The 19,919-nt window shown below is 41.9% G+C and overlaps 1 protein-coding gene across 5 annotated transcripts; it reads right to left on the bottom strand.

Annotated features, from left to right (window-relative positions):
• Positions 1–10,977: 10,977 nt before the first annotated feature.
• On the bottom strand, positions 10,978–19,668 carry CCNA1 (cyclin A1). Of its 5 annotated transcripts, none has more exons than XM_082602544.1 (9): positions 19,600–19,668; positions 18,603–19,013; positions 16,105–16,351; positions 15,793–15,917; positions 15,121–15,347; positions 13,809–14,013; positions 12,734–12,847; positions 11,703–11,836; positions 11,039–11,186 (listed from the first exon to the last, which is right to left on the bottom strand). In XM_082602544.1, exons 2-9 carry the CDS (start codon positions 18,765–18,767, stop codon positions 11,138–11,140), a joined length of 1,266 nt encoding a protein of 421 aa, XP_082458670.1. In that variant the 5' UTR covers positions 18,768–19,013; positions 19,600–19,668; the 3' UTR covers positions 11,039–11,137. The 5 variants fall into 5 exon arrangements, with proteins under 5 accessions (XP_082458674.1, XP_082458670.1, XP_082458673.1 ...); XM_082602547.1 differs by having other exon boundaries at positions 13,839–14,013; XM_082602546.1 differs by having other exon boundaries at positions 15,121–15,344.
• Positions 19,669–19,919: the final 251 nt, after the last annotated feature.

Below are 19,919 nucleotides of genomic sequence, written 5' to 3'. Positions count from 1 at the left end.
CGAGGGACCTCAGGGAATGTACCCCCCCCGATACATTCCTCCTTTTGGCAGAGGAGCAACATTTCTATTAAAGACTTAAAGCAAGATTAATAGATAATAGAAAGAAATATAGATCTGACCTCAAAAAATGATCAGTAGGGCTTCCCTGGTGGCGCAGTGGTTGAGAGTCCGCCTGCCGATGCAGGGGACACGGGTTCGTGCCCCGGTCTGGGAGGATCCCACATGCCGCGGAGCGGCTGCGCCCGTGAGCCATGGCCGCTGAGCCTGCGCGTCCGGAGCCTGTGCTCCGCAACAGGAGAGGCCACAACGGTGAGAGGCCCGCGTACCGCAAAAAAAAAAGGGAAAAAAAAAAGATCAATACTGGTCAGTGCAGTGATGCACAGAGATGTGGGGCTGCTTGCCTAAAGTTATAGATGCTGAGGGGAAAGAGTCCCAACTTCCCTAAACACTAGTTTATTTCCTCTCTACGTGTGTACTTAAGAAGCTCAAACATCTTTATTACTTATTTATTTCTCCAATAAGAAGTTATCGATGAAATTCAGTATGTCCCTAACTGGGTCATCATCTTCCCTCCCAGATTTCCTTTGTTTGCTGTTGTTAGTGCATCAGTACTACACTAGACACCCCAGCACCTCCAACTCTTCTCTCTCCTCATTCCATGCAGTTGCCAATCATATTCATTCAACCTCTAATAGTATTTCTTGCGCCGTCCTTTCTTTTGTCTTTGTTGCTGCACGCGGGCTTTCTCTAGTTGCGGCGAGCGGGGGTACTCTTCGTTGCAGTGCGCGGGCTTCTCATTGTGGTGGCTTCTCTTGTTGCGGAGCACAGGCTCTAGGCACACGGGCTTCAGTAGTTGTGACTTGCGGGCTCTAGAGCCCAGGCTTAGTACTTGTGGCACATGGGTTTAGTTGCTCCATGGCATGTGGGATCTTCCTGGGTCAGGGCTTGAACCTGTGTCCCCTGCATTGGCAGGCGGATTCTAAACCACTGCGCCACCAGGGAAGCCCCGTCCTCTCCTTTTTATTTTCATTTTCCTTCTTCTAGTTCATGATTTCAGTACCTCTCACCCAAAGGATTCCAGAAGTCCCATCACCATCTCTCAATATTTCTTTCAAATTATGTACAGCATTGCTAGAGTAAACTTCAGAAGATGGCATCTGTCCCTAGCTCATAGGCTGTAATGACTGTCCACTGCCATCCCCTCAAGACTTTCACCTTCCTTCTCTTCACTCACCTTAAGCTCCAAGCTTACAGAACCTTTCACGGACACTCCATGCTTGGCTCACCTCCATGCCTTTGCTCAAGCTGTTTCCTCTGCCTGGAGTGCCCTTCTCCATAACTCTGAACGCCTACTCTCTACCCATCTTTTTTTTTTTTTTCTTTCAGTTTAAATGACCCCAAATTTCCTTGATCTTCTAGCTAGATAGAGCCTCTCCCTCTGCTGAAGCCCCATAGCATTTTCTTTCTCTGTGCTTCTCTTGTGGCACTTTTAACTTTCCTCATCCGAATTATTTTTATTTGTCAATTCTCTTATCTCTTCTGCTTGACTCTGAATTCCCTGAAAGCATGGACCATGGATTAGTTTTCCTCCTGTCCCTACACTTGCTTGTGAACTAGGTACTCAGCCAACATCAGATAAATTAGTGAATGAATGAATGAAACCTGGCAAAGGCAACCTCTTATTGAGTTTCACCACATATTATGTTGTTATTTAATACTCCTTTAGTGCAACGTACTATGTATATTATACAGCTTCATTGTCCAGTGTGGCAACCACTAGCCACATGTGGTTATTGAGTGCTTGAAATGTGATGTAAGTCCGTGCAGGGACTTGTCCTTGGCTACCCATGGTTGCAGACCCCAAATTGCAATTATCTGCTGATTCTGCATAAACCCATCTTTGCTAGAGAAATACCTTGTAGTCTGTTTGTTTCAGGTCAACATGTCTATGGCTGCTTTCATACTACAATGGCAGAATTGTATAGAAAGAGATAGTTGAAATAGAGACCATATGGTCTGCAAAGCTTGAAACAGTTACTATCTGGCCCTTAGCAGAAAAAGTTGGCCAATCCCTGGTTTGCACTTAAGAAAGTGATAGAGACAATGTAAATAATCCAGATTAAACTTTTTAAATGTGTCATATGTTCGGTCATTGCATTGTGAATAGTATAAAAAACTGAAGAACTATTCTTCCAGTACTCAAAGTCATTGACAAACAAGTGAGTTCCAACATACATCTTTCTTGTTTTATGTAATCTTATTCATTGACTTAAATGAAAATATCTACCAACATTCAGGTAAGAGCTATATCCATTTCTCAATTGCAACTATAGATCGGCCATGGATGCAAAAGTTTGGCAAAAATCAACAAAAGTATTCTATAAGAATCATTTAATCATTTAGCTCTATGGGATATAGAGTGAAGAGTATTATATATTCTATTATTATATATTCATAAATTGTGTGGCACATATTCTTTACATCTGTACAATTTATAATAAATAAATAAATAAATAAATAAATAAATAAATAAATAAATATATATATATATATATATGCATCCTCCCTGGGAACCAGTTGTGAAACATTTAGCACATCACTGGCTAAATTCCTTTCCTCAGCTCATCATGTTCTTACCTCCCCTAGGAAATGAGAAACTCCCAGTTGGTTCAGTGAAACGTTGACCATTTCTTCTGTAGCAATATCATCCTGGTATTCTACAATGTACAATGACAGCAACTCAGAGATCTAAGGACAGGATGAGTCTAAAATAAAGATTGGGTCAGGGCTCCTCTGAGTGTTTTTTCCTGAAGACTGGGCTTTAAAACAGCCTATTATTCATACTTTAAACAGAATTTCTGAACTGTACCCTTGGCTTCTCATCAGAGTTTTTGGCTTAGATTATTTTCTCTTGGAATCCTTTTTTTCTTTCCACATTCTCCTTTCTCTAAATTGGCCTGGAATCCTGCCTTTCAGGACTCCTAAAACATAGAACTCTCGTGATAGTCCCTGTTACAAGAAAAATTAACAAGCCGCAAACAGAATCCTTTGCTCCCACGGCCAGCACACCAAGACTTCATTGCAGTTTCAGCCTCTTTCGAGATTATGACCTTTATAGTCAATCAATCGGAAATTTTGATTAGCACTAGCAAGGTAGTCTGCAAGGTAAGACCACTTACTTCCTCCCCTCCAAGATGTCCAGGCTTAAAATAATTCTTTTTTCTTTGCTACTTCCTTGCCCCACCCTCCTTCTGCCTCTGAAAGCCTCTCACTCTGTACAACTCCTGGGAGTATCTCTCTACTTGCTAGATGGGATGCTCCCCGATTCATGAATCACTGTATAAACCCAATTAGATCTTCAAAGTTATTTTACTGTCGGTTGAAGTTTTGTGTTCTGACATCTCTCAGGTGACTTAAAGCTTAGACATCTCCTCCTAAACCTGCCTGGTGGAATGCTTCTTCCTTCTTTCCTTAACCTCAGTCAAAGTTACATAAACTGAGACCGCAGGAGCCATCACTCAAATGAAACCTAGCCTCTGGGCAAACAGTAGGTAAAAGACAACTAAGAGGATTACAGGCACTTCTTGCTCTCAGCCAAGTTTTTCTAACCAGGCGGTGAAAGCAGGACCTGTTCAAGACCATTCAGTGTAGAACTTGGGTGTTAATGCTTTTATCATTTCTTCTTCTGAAGCTGAGGTCGTTGAGGTCACTCACAGAAAATACTATTTTTTTCCTTACAGCACAGCTGATCCATCATCAGAAAATAAGTGATACTATATTCCATGAAGGCAAATGCATCAAAGCTTTGAATGCGTGGAAGACTGTAGTCTCTCATTATTTTCTAAAGTGAGGGAAATGTAAGCTCTTTTTTAAAAAACTGCTCACTTCCCCTGAGCAAATGTGTTTTAGGCACCAATCAATGCTTTTATGTAATCATTTCAAAATTGGAGAGCCAGTTTAAATTACAACTGTAATAAAAATTAATAGCGTGGCTTTTTTGCAACATTAGGTGTCTGAAAAAAATCATCCCTCGACTTTACCATGAGATTGTATTACCAACTGATTTTAAAACTACCCTGACCATCTCCTGGTTAGCTCAGGCTCTCATTGACTAACAGGTCACAGCCCACCTTTCATCAGCTGACTATGCTCTTACCAGAACAATGTGAAGTCACATCTGCTTACATTTTCTCAAACCAAGGAAATACGGGGAGTGTAATGTTTTAAATTAAGCAGGGTTGTTATTCTCTTAAGGATAGAAGAGCTTAAAAATAGTTGTACCAATCTAAAGAGCCCTTATACATGTATTTCACATATTAAAGTACCACTAAATTTTTTATTACATCCTTTTGGAAGTTTGGAAGTTAAGCAATTACTATGTTTTCCTTCTCATGATGACTTGCAAAAATAGAAAAAACTGTTTTTCCAATACATCATCCAAAGTGATAAGATTTCTAATATGGAAGGAAAAGATAGATTGATTATGTTTAGTTAATGAATTGTTGCCTTCAAATGCTCCCCTAAGCTTATGAAATTCCTCCTTAAAACTGTTTATTAGAATGGAGCTCCATTTAGTAAATGGCTAATGGTCATGTCATTCAATGCGTTGTATACAATAGCTAATGCTTGACAATGGGTTATGATTATGACTTTTATTATCTCATAGTAAGCATTTCGAATAATTTATTAATATTAATAACACTGATTAAATAAGAAGATGGGCTTGTATATCAAGGCTTTGCTATATAGGATGGAAATTTCTAATTCCAGAAAACAAAGACATATGTACATATACCTCCGTATATGCATGTGTATCTCTGTATATTTATAGATATGCATTCATATGTATAATCTGCAGTGACTTTGTTTTGCTCAAGTATAATTCACTTTTCTTGAATTAGACAAATAAAGCCAAAACAACAGCAGCAACAAAGACGATCATGGCCTCCTCCAATGGTTTAGAGTCTTGAGTTTCACGCTACCTGACATTTTCATCTTCTGGCAGAGCCCCATTTTCAGTTCCTCTCTCCTGTTTGGCCAGAAATGAAACCTTGACAACATGCCACATTCCCCTGAAATCTGATTATAAATCACATCTGAGTGTTTTCTCAGCAGCAGGCAGGAGCTTCATATTGGGTTGCAGAAATCTACACAGCTGGAGCTAAACTGTGATTTTATTCAAACACTGCATGAGAATTGGAGAATTATAGGCATAGCTAATAAACAGATCTCTAGGTGAAGAGATAAAAGACAGAAGGGGGAAAAAAGACAAAAGGGGGTCAAACAGAACAAAGAAACACAGGCAGAGGGATACGGTGTGGTCTCTGTGGCAAATGTTGTACAGGAGATTGCTTCCTATCAAAATTCTTATCAGGGTGCCATCCTTGAATTAAAGTTAACAAACATCGACTGTGCTTACTGTGGGCTGGCAATGATCTAGCTCTGGTGACACCAAGACAAATGAGACATGGTCCCAGTCCTGAGGGAGCTTAGAATCTAGGAGATTTATACACAGTGTGGTGAGCTAGTGATGTACAGAATGCAACTAGGAAAGAGAGGTGGGACATGTGGCCAGAAATGCGATGGGATAGAGACTACATCTTGAAGGAGATGAAGCCTGAGCTGTGTCTAAAATCTCTCACGCTGATGCATAATGGGAAGACCGCTGGACCTAGAACCAGAAGAAGATGGTTTGAGTCCCAATTCTAACGTAATCGCACATTAGCTGTGGGATCTCTGGCAGGAATCACAGTAACTAATGGGCATCACCTCTTACTGTGTGCAGGCAGCCACTATGCTGTAGGCGTCAGGTGTATCATCTACCCTGTGGGCGAGACCCAATTATTTTCATTACTGTTTACAGATAAGAAAACTGCATCCCAGAGGCATTAAGTTATTTGCTTGTGGTTAAGGAATGAGTGAAGTGAGTGGGTTTGAGCCACTGCTGTCAACTACCATTGCAGACTTAACTCTAAACTTGCCAAGACTTGGGTTAGTTTTCTGTAAAATGGGGCTAATAATGCCTCTCCTATTTAAGCTCGCAAAATCTTGTGAGGATCAAATGAGATGGCGTAGTTGAAAGTGATTTGAAAAGTGTATATACAATAAAAATGCAAGATAGTAATTCTTTTTCCAGCTAGTGTAGCATTGAATTCTCAGGCACCGTCACCCCATTAACACATGCAGTGGCTAGTCTCTCCAGCCCAGGGCTACAAAAGCTCTGCGTGATAGGTCAGCATGTTTAATAGTCAGAGAATGTACCAATTGCTGATGCCTCCAACCACTGCATACATATCTGTGGACACAAACCATTCTTGCCTAGATCCTCCACTCTCACTATTGCAAATACTCTAACACCTGGGGCTCATAGTAGTTACCGGGTGCACCACGAGGTGTTGCTCAAGGAGAAGGCTTGCTGGAGGATTCCATCTGAGGCCTATCCATCTGCCCACCCCCTTAGACCCAAGCGCAGGGCTGCTCCAGGAGAAGGAGCCATGAGAGCTCCTGGATCCTGAGCTTGAGCTTTCCACAGTTTGTGGAGTTCCTTTCTCATTAAGCATCCTAGGTTGAAGTAGGGGGGCAGTCGAGTATATAGTACCATGATACGGCCAGATCTGGGATGCTTGGCTTCTTGAGTTAACGAGAGAGAGGAAGGGAAGGAGAGAAAAGCTTTGAGGGCCTCCCCCCATAAGCAAAGACCTCACCCATGGTCTTCTTCTGCTACGTGGTTGTGGGATGAACATTTCAGAGCACAGGAATGATATCTAGAGACTAAATGCTGACTTTTCTGTACATTCTCAGAGTTATACTGCCACATAGAGATCATTAAGTGGTCAAAAGAGAGTGGGAGGGTGGCAGTTGGCTCCGTCTTCAAGTTCAGTGTTTGTTCCAGAGGCAGGATGGAGAATCAAATAGAATATTACTTTTTTAAAATCCCACCTTCAATGTATATAAATCTTGGCTCACTGCTTATTTCTAGCAGATATGTAATTGTGAGGTCTAGAGTTTACGGCAACTCTTAGAGAAAAGTTGAAGGCATTTATCAAATCTTGTAGAGTCTAGTCTGCAAACAACAGACTAAACTCTTATATTTCTGAGTTAGGTGCTGTAGGGCAGTGCCTTTCAAACTTTAATGTGCATGTGAATCACCTGGGTGTCTTATTAAAATTCAGGTTTAGATTCAGTAAATCTGCTGTGGGGTCCAAGGTTGTCCATCTCTAACAAGCTCCCCAGATGATGCTGATGTTGCTGACCCATGGACCACACTTTGAGCAGCAAATCAATAGGGGATGCAAAAATCAATCAAATAATATTTCTGCTCTTAAGGAGCTGGTATTTTCCCACAAGATGGACTATTCTTATATTAATGCTTAAAAATACCAGTGTGAAACTTCTCAGATTATATTTTTTAAATTGTGGAAAAATATATATAACATAAAATTTACCGTCTTAACCATATTTAAGTGTACAGTTCAGTAGTGTTAAGTACATTTATATTGTTGTGCAACCAATCTCTAGAACCTTTTCATCTTGCAGAACTGAAGCTCTATATCTGTTAAACAACACCTCCCCCATTTCCCCTTACCAAGCCCCCGGCACCTCCTCTTCTACTTTCTGTTTCTATGAATGTGACAACTCTAGATACTTCACAGAAGTGGAATCATACCGTATTTGTTTTCATGTGATGGGCTTATTTCATAACCTTAGCATAATATCCTCAAGGTTAATCCATGTTGTATCATGTGTCAGAGTTTCCTTTCTTTTTAAGGCTGAGTAATATTCCATTGTATGTGTGTACTGCATTTTCTTTATCTATTCATTCAATATTTATCAATGGACAGATAATTTTAAGAATCTTTGAATAATTTTCAAAACACAATGCCCGAAGGATTTTCCTATATATAATACTTATATTTACCTTGGGGTCTCAATTCCTCTCAAAAAGCCAGTGCCAAAGGGTTATAAATTTTTAGCATTCTATACTGTCAGATGTTAGTAATCAGAACTTTAGTTTCTCCTGAATGTGATAATATAATAGAATCACTAAAAGCCTAATAACATCTCAGACATTTTTAAGTATTCCAGAAATCCCTCTTGTGTCAATATTTAATATATAGTCAGTCACTATCTTGGTGATTTGCATTAATGGCATTTAACAGCTTACCCCCAGGGGACCCAAGGAAGACAGCTGTTGCTTACCTGGGTGACCCCTCCTCTGTCTGGGTACCAGGGCAACAGCTATAATATCAATTGCATCTAAGCAGTTAGGAATCTTGCTTAATATAATCTGAAGGATTCTTTAAGTTCAGAACACTGAAATAATTGGATAAGACTATGAAAAAATTATACAAAATTTACTAACAGATAATTTAAACATATCTGTACAAATCAAATTATAAATAACATAGAAATTAAAATGTAGATCAGCTTGGGTAAACATTAATTAATCCTTTTTCCCTAGGACAGCATTTCCGATCCGTGTTCCTTGAAACATTAGTGTCCTTTTAAACACTGACAGGTTTGTGTAAAGAACATTTTCTCTAGTCAAGTACATTTGGGAAATACTGTTTATTCCTACCTCTTAGTCTTCTCAGTGAGTCTGGGGCCTCCCCAAAACAGACATCAAGACAAGAGTAGATGTGCAAGAAATTTATTGGGGGAACACACCCCCTATGAGATACAAAGGCGAGGAACTGGAGGAGGAGGGGAGAGCCTTCAGATCGTGATGCTGGTCCGAGCCCTGTGAAGGAGAGAAGGGAGAAAGGAGGGTTGCATATGAAGAGACCCTGACTGTGGTACGGTGCTAAGAAAGTGTTCAGAAGAGTGTTTAGGAGACCTCTCTTGTGAATCCTCTAAGGCAGATGGAGGAATATGTAAAGTCAGCAGAGCCCTGGATGTGCCTCTCAAAACAGCCACTGTGTTCCCCATTCGCATCTAAGACATGCCTTTTGTTTCAAGACCCTAATGACAGTTTTCCTTTATCATTTGGTTTCTTATACTGAAATGAATGTAAGAATTATGAAGAGAGTGAACTTTGTACAATACATGAATACCATATACTCTTACCTCCAATTGCAATTTTTTCCTTTTAAACTCATTTTATCCAAATGTACTTTGAAAAGCTTTATGCTTCCCAGCAATATCACTTTAGATTTGATTAAATTGAGGGCTAGTGTTTGCCTATAAAAGGTATAAACCATTCATTCATTCAACAAAATATTATTGAATCTCTAGGATGAAGCCAGATGCTAGGAGGACGGGGATGAAATGCTAGGAGGGGAGACAAGACAAGTAGTAGCCAGTTATCATGAAAGACATTTACCCTGAGGCTGTTGGGGTTGTGAGGCCAAAGGCTGGATCTAAAGAATCACCTCGGAGGTTGCCAAGCAGTAAAGGGAAGTGGGAAATGTCTAGAGAGAGAGATCAGCGTGTGGGAGGGAGTAAAGGAAGGGAGAACAAGGCGATCAGTGAACTAGAGGGGACTGGGCACGGTTAACTAAAGCAGAAGCTGTTAGGTCAGAGTGGGCAGGGTCTGGCTCATTCAAGAGCCTGCATGCCCCCTATCTTATCCCGGTGGTGATGCGGCATTGAAGAATTGGACGCAGGAAAGAGATGCCATCAACTTCATTTCAGAAAACCCTGGAAACAGGGAAAAGGAAACTGAAGAGCCATCAGGAGGTTGCTACAGTGAGGGGTGCGTATGAGAAATGACGGGAACTAAGCCAAGGCAGTGACAGCCGGAGCACGAGGACAGAGATGGATTCAGGCATCGGGAAAATAACCCCTATTACGTTTTATTTCTGAGACATTCTACTTTGACGTATCACCTCAACGTTATGCATCTTTCCCAGCCCTTCTCTAGCCCTAAATGTCAGAACTGCCACATCAAATTGTCCGCTCCAAACAGATACGTCAATCTTCCCACTTCCCTGGCTCTTGCTTTCAGTGCTCGCCGGGGAGGAAAAGAGGAAAAATAAGGCTGAAATGAGATGCAATGCCATTACTTTAAAGGCCTAAGTCCACATCACCCCTTTCTGTGAGGCAGAACACACACCGCCAGAAGGCCAGTGTGCCTCCAGGGCCTACTGATCCAGGGCTACTAATCTGGAGATCAACAAATTTCTATTCAATCCCCAGTAAGCACCACTGTCCCTCAAGGCCAAGTCTATTCTTGATTTGCCTACCAATCTTTAAAAGAAAGTTGAAACAGTGTGTTTTTGCTTCAGTTTTCCTCATCTTGTGTACTACGTAAGTGCTGCTGAAAGGAGCCATATATGAGTGTGTAGTGAGTTGAACTGTAGGATCGTGAATAACTTGAGTTTGAGCTGCGTTTAGCATGGATATCTCCCAAGGGACGAGTATGAGAGATTAGCTTAATTATTCTGAGGTCCCATCCTCTGGTAAAATTTTCTTTTTCTACCTCTCTGAGCATCCTCTAGGGCTAAAATATATGCTTGATGAGTGACTAAATCAAAACTGGACGTTGACATAATGGTATCCTTTTACAAAGTAAGCATCATTTCGCTGACTTAGAATTAAATGTAAATTAGCCCTCAGAGTTACCTGACCAATTCAGTCCTCAACCCACTGTCTTTACTGCCTAGGGTCCAATAGGGAAACTAGAGTAGACCGTGCTTGTTTACAACCCTTCCCTAATCTGTTTAGGCTTGGAGTTCATCCCTTGCCAATTTATGGAGAGCTATATGAGGAGTAAAAAGACAGGAAGGAAAGAGTCTCAGAGTAGCTATTTACCACACATGAAAGTCTCTGGTTTCCTCAGAACACTTCATCCTAATAGCATGCCAGATTTATAAAACCAACACAGAAGCATTCTTGAAATAAAGATGACATTTGTAATACTCTCAACTAAAATTCCAGGCAGGTGTGTCAGCCATGGTAATCAGTAAATAAGCCTAACACGTGGTCAGAAGGCAAGTTGTTTATTCTTTAGGAAGTTTAGACTATATTACAAGCTACCAATGTCTAAGAGAACCTCAGTACATTTACATTCTAAAAAATATGTCATCTATATCATAGCAACACTAGTTTGACCCAACCTGCAGAAACCTATAAAAATCAAGACCAATTCTGTTGATCTGGAGATTAAGTTCTGAAAGCGCTTCGGTTCTGAAACTTATCATAGAGGAAGGACTGCGGGTGGTTCCACGAGAGACACCTGCATGTACCTGAAATGAGACCCAAAGCAAATTCAGCACAAGCCAAGGACTTTGGTTTCATAAAATCTCATGTGGGCCACAGAAAACTTTCTAGTAGTTTTAATAGAAAGGAAGGAGCTGGCTGACTAGATGTACTACACGCTGACAAATTATAAATCTAGGCCCCTCCAAACTGATTTTCTTGATTTGACATGAAGCCTTACTTTTCCATCCTAGCACCAGATATACACTTTTTTTTTTTTTTTTTTTTGCGGTACGTGGGCCTCTCACTGTTGTGGCCTCTCCCGTTGCAGAGCACAGGCTCCGGACGCGCAGGCTCCGCAGCCATGGCTCACGGGCCCAGCCGCTCCGCGGCATGTGGGATCCTCCCGGACCAGGGCACGAACCCGTGTCCCCTGCATCGGCAGGCGGACTCTCAACCACTGCACCACCAGGGAAGCCCTGTTGTATTTTTAATTCTGAAATTACTATCACTCGTTAAAGCTTTAAATAGTGAGCCTAGATAAGAGAATTTCAGGAGCTTACTTTGAAGCCTTGTACTTCTCCCTAATTGCTTGCTGAGGTCGATGGGGTATACCCAGGCACACTTTGTGCAGTTCACTCAGGCAAGGCACAATTTCACTTAATGAATAGCCTGTAAACGTAGCAAGGGTTTCTGGCTAATCAAAACAAAAGACAAAAGAAGAAAAATGCATCATATAGCTTTATAAGATATCAGAAATCTGAAGATAAAACTGCTAAATAAAGGAGATTAATCACTTAGTAAGTATCCATGTTCATCTCAGAAGAAACTGTAATCCTTCCTCAGAGACTTTAGAGATAAGATATTAGGAAAAACAGAGTTCTAAATTTGCTCATATTGTACAATTATAATGCTCAATTTGGGGACAGTTTATTCTCTCATGAGCAGGATTTTTTACTAGCCTCTAAAGAGCCTCTGCTTACCTGTACACTCTATTTAAGTAGAATATGAATGAGTCTTAGCCAAATTCAGAATAAAAAATAAGAATTCTAGAAAAATAAAAGTCGATGCCCCACTCTTGTAGCACAAAGTGAGCCTTCAGAACCAAATCTTAGGGGCCCATCTCTAATCTTGCCAACCGTCACAAGCCAAGAAGCAATGCTAACTGCCCTGTTCCTTTGAAAGCCTGATACAACCTCTGACCATCCTAACTGGACCCAGGTTATTTTACACAGAGGGGAAAAGTCAACATCTTTTGCATTGAAGTGGTCAGTGCTTACACTGCATCAGCCCTCCTTGCATAAAGGTGGGTGTTGAGGTTCCCTGACCTACTTCCATTTAGTGAGCTTGCCACCACCATCCCCTTGACTTCCTGCAACCTCTGCTCCCCAGTGAGCTAAGCCACTGAGTCCAAGCCATGAAGACTGACCTGCAGTACTCAGCAGCATGTTGTAGTCTGCGGGCAAGGCAACCAGTTCCTTATTAAACTAACTCTCCTTCATCAGAGGCCAGCCCATTCTAAGCCTTCAGGGTTACTGAGCAGGCTTTAGATAGGCCTTGAGGTTCATCTAGAAAGAAGCAACTAGAATCTTACCCAGAAGTGCCTGTTCACAGTATAGTTTGCCAGGCAATAAGCAGCTGCAGCGATCAGTGAAGGAAGGTATTTCAAGAACGGGTCAGCTTCAAGGAGACTCAATTCTGCTACATACTAAGCACAAGAGAGAAAATCTCATTGGAATTAGGAATTTGACTAAGGTTACAAGCAAACCTAGAAATGTCAAGGGGACAAACTGTGTCATCTTTGTTCAGTGTGCATCTAGTGATGAGCGCAGAAATAGATGCTCAAAATTATTCACTGGGTTAATAATTGCTATGCCCGTCCATAACCAGAATAACATTTACGTTGTAATAAATTTCAAGTAAATTTCAAAATGGATAGGCAAGTATTTGGCCTAACCGTACAGTATACATGATGGGTTACTTATCCTAGTAGTGCAGGTTTCTGCTGGTCAAGTGGCATTGCTCTGGCCACTGGAGCAGACTAGAGCCTTCAGCCAAAGGCAAAAATATGTCCATGTTAAAGCTATTAATTTATCAGGCAAATACATGCAGTCCAGAGGCTAGAACAGTACCAGTGGGAACTTATCAAATTAAAAGAGACATATTGGGAAATTTATAGAGACACCCTTATTACTCTTTGCATAGCATATAAATACCAGATATATTAGATCATTATGGATGGAAACCAAGTTTTCCAAACCAATACTTTAGTGCCTTCAACTAAAGTTCTAGAACTCCAAATGACCAAATAGTGCTCCATTACTTAACAAGTTAGGATGAGATTAGAGCCAAATAGAGCCATATTTATCTTGTTCCCATTCTGTAAACCTAAGAGGTATTGCTTGCATGTGGTCTGTATATAACAGGAGAACAGTTTCCAAGCTTAAATTTTTTCTAAGACCTGGGTGATTAGACAACCCATGTCTGCCAAACATGATTAATAGTAATGTCTCGTAAGCAGAAGTCATGCTCTTAGACTTAGTTCTCTTCCAGTTGCCAAAAAGCTTTTCTGGGCCCAAGGCAAAGAACTGAAAAGGAAGGAAGAACTGAAGGAGGCTACTTTTTTTTATCCATTTGGCACTGAAGTTCTTGGAAGTCACGTGGCCTACCTTGGCCAGGTTCTCAGTCCTGACACACACCCCTTGCCTCCTTAAGTACTGAAGGAGAAACTGGTTGGTGGTTGGCACTGTCAGGTCAAAAGCCAGGACCTTCAGGAGCAGGTGTTCCATTTTCAGCAGTTGTTGTTTTGTGTAGGTATCATCAGTTATATAGACAAACTCAGCTACTTCAGGTGAATATATTTCTTCATATTTCCTACAAAAGGGAAAGAGTTTGGGGAAGTAAATCTTCGACCCTGTGCTCTCCCTCTTGTGCTGTCACAACCATGCCTGTCACATGGCCCTTGCAGACTTAAATATCACTTACAAATCATGAAATGGTACAGGTGTGAAAAGAGGAGGAGCTTCTTTCCAGAACAAGAACATGAGTATGACAAGGATATGTCGTACTTACTGCTACGAGATAGTAAAGAAACAATTTCCAACTGGGAATTTTAGGTTTTGGCTTCTGATATGCTGAAAGATTCTGAATGACAGACATGTGGGTAAATTCCTCTTAATTCTATAGACTTCAAATCAGCTTTTGGAAAAGAATGTTATGTTGAACACAAAGGCAGGAAAAAACTCCTTCGGTCTTAGATTTTTTTGAAAGATCATGTTCAGTTTTCTCTATTAAATTAGAAAAAGATGCTATGTATCCAAGAGATAGATAATGATACAATTTCACTGGTATCAATTCTTTGGTTTTGTTTTTGTTTCTCCTTTCTGTAGGGAAATGTTTGCAAAATCTTAGGCATTAATAAGTATAATGTCTGAGACCAGAAGAATAGAAAGGAAACTACCATTCACTAGCAGGTCACTTACTTAAAAGAAGATTAGCCACAACCTAGCCCTTTTCTACACATTTAGATATTGCTATGAATGATTGATAGTAACAGGAACCAGCTAAAATAGTTTATTCACTATAACCAAATAAACTGTGTTATAATGAGTCACTTGCTAGATCATGAAGAAGACTTTTATGTAACCAAAATCTCTTTTAATAGGACATTTACTCATACCAGAGTACAGCCAAAAGACTACACCACAAAATAGTTAAATTGGATCCTGAATTTGAGCTGATGGCTGCCTTAGTCATGATATTGAACTTCTTGTTAAAAGGATCTTAAACATCCAAATGGAAGAGTGAACATATGGTAAGATTCAGATTCTCAGTAAACACTGCAAAAATGATGACATTCTATCAAAGGAGGCATGAATAAGTTTTACTTATCAAGCACTGCATTTCTCCAATAAATGGGAACGGAAGTCAAGTGTTTTGACAGGCTGAAGTTTCACATTATTTGAGCTGAAGAACACTTACGAAGCCAGGAGAAGAGCTGCTGTTCCTACAAGCTGCAGTTTCCCTCTCAGAACAGACATGCAGGAAAGAAACCTGTCCAGGAAGTTGACGGCCAGGTAGAGAGTCTCTGTCCGAAGCTTATATTCTTCTCCCACCTCAACCAGCCAGTCCACCAGAATCGTTCGCATGCCTTCTGTGATGTCTGGTTGTTTCCTCATGTAGTGCACTTTGGGCCTGTGTCTTATCTGCTTGGGGAAAAAAGTTTTGATATTCAAATAGTCGCTATGTTAGAAAGATTACACCATAGAACAGTTGCTATTTTTAAAAATCTCATGAGCAAAGGTTAGCAGGAAACTCAGTCAAGAGCCAGATAAATCTTTACCATGATATGGAAGAAGGTGTGAAATTCTGGTTCTGTAATGCAATTAGTTAACAGATGACTTAAAGGAGGGGGGGAATGGCAATAATCGTTATCCTCAAGAGGGAAATACTTAACATACACACCCTTTGAGTCAAAGAGAAATAGTCCAAATAACTGCTACTCACCTCACAACTATTATTTTTCATAAATGTTCTCATGTTTAGACGACACAAGAATGCCATTCACTAGTGGTTATGGCCAAGAGTGTGTAACTATCTTAATATGAAGTGCTTGGGGTGCTGGAAGTTGAAGGAGAAGTTGGGAAAACTCACTTCAGCTTCTCTAAGGTACTGATGAATTTCTTCAGCATATTCAGTCACATTCATCACATCTGTACCAAAATCTGATGCATCTTCAGAGTGGGAGTGGAGAGATGAATCTACCAGCATAGGGGAAACTGCAGGGGGTTCAACATTATCAGGTAAGAACATTTAAGTTAAAAACTAGTTCCATCCACTAACCCTCTACAGGCAGTTGTGAAAATAGTTACTACCTCAGGGTGTTCTCTTGCTAGTTATATGCTACTAAATGCTGCAGATGATTACAAAGACAGGGTACCATCAGCCACAGATGAGTCCCATTACCTGTGTTAAAATCCAGCAGGAAGTGAAGGTCTGACTTGAGTGTGCTGGTGTCTACTTCATAGGTATCCTCAAATGCCATCCCCTCTCGCCCTGTGCAGCTGTCTCTGTCCCCTTGCTCAGGCTCATCCATGTACATGTCAAATCCTTGCTTGGCTGGCACCTGAACCCCGCTGTCAGACAGCGCTTTCTTTCCAGCTGGAGGGAAGACATTTTCTGACCCAGAGAAACACCTGAGTGCTGTGATCCCCTAGAAAACGGTTAAGTTTCTTGTTAGAGGCCACCCCGTAGCCCTCATAGGTGCTAAGAACCCATGTGACTCAAACCAGCAGGCTGGAAAGATGAGAGGAATCTTAAATTGAAATATCTATGTCTGCAATTGAATTTCAGAAAATGAAGCTTCCAAAGGATGACTTTGCCCTTATCTTCGTCTACATTTGACATTTGGGAAAGGAGCTACCTAAAATTTGATAAGACTGGAGATAGAAGAAGGAGTCATCAACAGATAGATGGTATTTAATGCCAGGAGACTTGAAGAGATTGCTAAGGGAGTGCGTGCAGATTGAGATCAAATACTAAGCCCTGGCACACTCTAGCTTTTAGATATTGGATGAGGAAGAACCAAGATATTGAGGAGGTGTGGCCAGTCAGCTAGGTGGGAAACCAGGAGAGAGCCGTGTTTTCCAGGTTGAGAGAGAAGAAACTATTTCAAGGAATAAAGAGTGATCAATAGTGTCAAATGCCGCCAATCAGTCAAGTAAGGAAAGGATTAAGAATTGAGTCAAAGACAACAAGAGAAGAATTTGAGACAGAGTATTCATTCAACAAACACTTGCCTGCTACCCTGGCCAGGCACTATTCTAAACACTGGGAATACAGCACAAAGCCTGATGTGCAAAATCCTCATCCTGATGGAGTTTACAGTAGACTAACTCTCAAGAAACACTGCCATGAATGGGACAGTTGCTGCCAAGAGCTTTGTAGCTGAAAGGTTTTTAAGACTGAAAAAAAAAATCACAGTATATTTGCATGCTTCTGGGTTTGACCCAGTAGAGAAGAGAAAACTGAGAAAGAAGAGCTGATGGAATGATATCCTTGAAGAGGCAAGAGGGCATCAGGTGTGCTGCACACATGGGGGTTCACCTTACATGACAGCAGGGACACATGTGTCATGAAGCAGGAGGGGGATGGCAGAGTATATGATACATGGGAGCATGTGGAAATTCTCTTCTGGTTGCATCTATATTTCTAGGAAAATAGGATATAAAGTTATTAGCTGAGAGGAAGGATGGAGATAGAGGCTTTGGAGGATAAAGAGAGAAGGGAAAGTGTAAAATAGATGGTTTCTATAAGAAGGTTGTAGAGGAATAGAACCGGGAAATGTAGAGGTAGTGCCTGGCGACATAGAGGTTAGCTAACGGTTATGAATTTAAAGTGAGCATAGGAGTAACTACCAATTCATGAGAGGTTTTAGACTTAAAGTTTAAAGAAGTAAACATCGCTAAGCAAATTAAGTTTGTTAAAACCACCTTTACTCAGTTTTTTCCAAAGCTTGTAACAGATTACTTTGGGTAATTTTCTCCCAAAACCAGATGCCACCAAAACACAGATGCCTTGAACAGTCAGTAGATGAGTCAGTATATGAGGCTTCTGACCTGGCCTCCATCATAGCTTTTTTTTTTCAGGTGGAGGGTTCTTAAACCTCTCAAAATTTCCCATCTATACAATGGAAAGAATACCTGCCCACCTATTCCACTGTACCATTGCCAACTTCGTTCAACTATAGATGTGCAGTACAGGCTTAAGGCACAGTTCTGAGAAGCTTGTCTAATAACATACTTGAGGAATATTTTTTTTTAATTTCAAAATTCATTCTTAAGGATCCAAACTCCTCATTTGCATTTTAAGTGTCTGAATTTGTTTACAGTCTGTTAAGGGAGGTACCTATGATCAGTTAAGCACAAGCAACTGATATCAGATGGCCCATGACAGTTACCTAACTGTCCTTTGTCCTGAGGAGAAGGACTTTTGAAGCATGCATTTGGAAGTAATCTAGTATAGCCGGATCCAATCCTGATTCTAACACCAACACCAATGAGCTTAACAAAGGTTATCCAGGATGCTTCAGGCACAGCCTAGATCAATCTGAACACCACTCCAATCTGGAAGATCCTCAGTTCCATAGTTTATTGTGGGGCATTCACATTTCCTTTTAGCCCAGAACTTAACTGACTTTACACATACTTGACCTAAACAGTATGTTATTTCCTTGATATTGGCAAAATAACAAAGAAAATTATTCATGTTTCTAGCTGGAAAAGGGACCTGACAATGTAATCTTTAAAAAAAAAAAAAAAACAAACAGTGTCCCTATAGTCCAGATTCCATGGTTGAATACTCAAGAAGACTTTGGAGGTAAAATTTCAAGAGAAACCCACCTCCCACCAAGACATGAGAGCCCTTCTCAACAAGTAGCCTTCCCGGCTCTTCTCAGGCATTACCTGGCCACAGGTCCTCCTGTACTGCCCATTCTCAGTTAGCACCCCTAGTACTGTTCTTTGTGGGGGATCCTGGCCAAGCTGGGCTCTGGTGATCATCTGACAGGCATCAGGACCTCGGGACACTGGAGCCAGCACTACTCCACTCTTGGAGCTGCTGAGATGCATAGCCTCAGTCTCCACAGGCTACTGCTAGCAAGGAAGGAGAAACAGACAAGCCGGTTAGTCAACCTCTTCCACCAGGGGCTCCAAGGATGCAGCGAATCTCCAGAAAAGAGTGCACTGTGACAGATATCTTCCCTGCAATTATTAGGGCTGAAAGGGCCTAAGCCACAGTGCAAGCGATCAAAGCTGCTTTGAACCAAAACAGTGACTTGAATCTCTCCAGGCTTTCTTCCAAGATCTGGTTGATGGCTGGAAGGAAAGAGAGAGAGACATTTGACAAACCTCCAAGCCGAGACACTAAGCCCCACGTTAATTGGGAATCCAAACCTACAAGCCCGTGTCTTTCCGGGCTATGATGCTTATTCGTCACCCTACCACCCCCCTGCCTGCAAACAAATGACCCAAGATACATCGCTGTGGGAAAGTACGTCCCTTTCCCAAGTGATAAGCAGGGTGCTCTTCCGCGGCCCTCTTCCCACAAGACAAGTCCCCAAAACCTGCTTGGAACCCACAGCGGGCCTCGCTCTTCTCCGTCTTATATCTTTATACATCTGCCTCAAACAATTAGGAAGTGCACACGAAGACTGGGAATGAGGAGCCGCCGAAGGGGGCGGGGCGGGGCGGAAGGAGACCGAGATGTTAATAAATTTCAGTCTGGGCGCCAGAGTCCCAGCTTTGGTGGCCCAGTGCTCAGAGCTATTTACTTTCAGCACCCACTCCCCGCGTCTGTTAAATCGGCCAATCAGCGGAGCTCCCGAGCCTCGCGGGGTTGTTTCCATGCCAACCGCAGGGGGCGTGTGAGCTCTGAGGCCGCTTCGCTATGGCGTCCCCTCACCTGGTATGCTCCGGGCGGACGCACGCGACCCCTGGGCGTTCAGGGCCGGGTGGGGCCAACCGGCGACGGGCCCCGGCTCCTCCTACCCGGACCTGTTCCGGCTTGCCGGGGCGGGCGGTCGCTGTGGGTAGCGGCGCCTCTTGTGGCAGATGCCTGGGAGGGAGGAAGCAGGCCCACCCCGCGATGGCCGGGGTTTGGAAGGGACTGTTTCCTTGAACCCGTTCTCCCAACAGCCGCTAACTCCTCCCGCTAACGTCTTTTCCGCGGCCCGCTCCTGAGAACCTTGGCTCGGGAGAGCGACGCAGGGCCCTCGGGGCTGC

The sequence above is a fragment of the Mesoplodon mirus genome (assembly GCF_964341445.2).
Source record: "Mesoplodon mirus genome assembly, chromosome: 17".
Taxonomy (NCBI): domain Eukaryota; kingdom Metazoa; phylum Chordata; class Mammalia; order Artiodactyla; family Ziphiidae; genus Mesoplodon; species Mesoplodon mirus.
The sequence above is the reverse complement of the archived record's forward strand: the minus strand, read 5'-3'. Positions and strand labels throughout refer to the sequence as shown.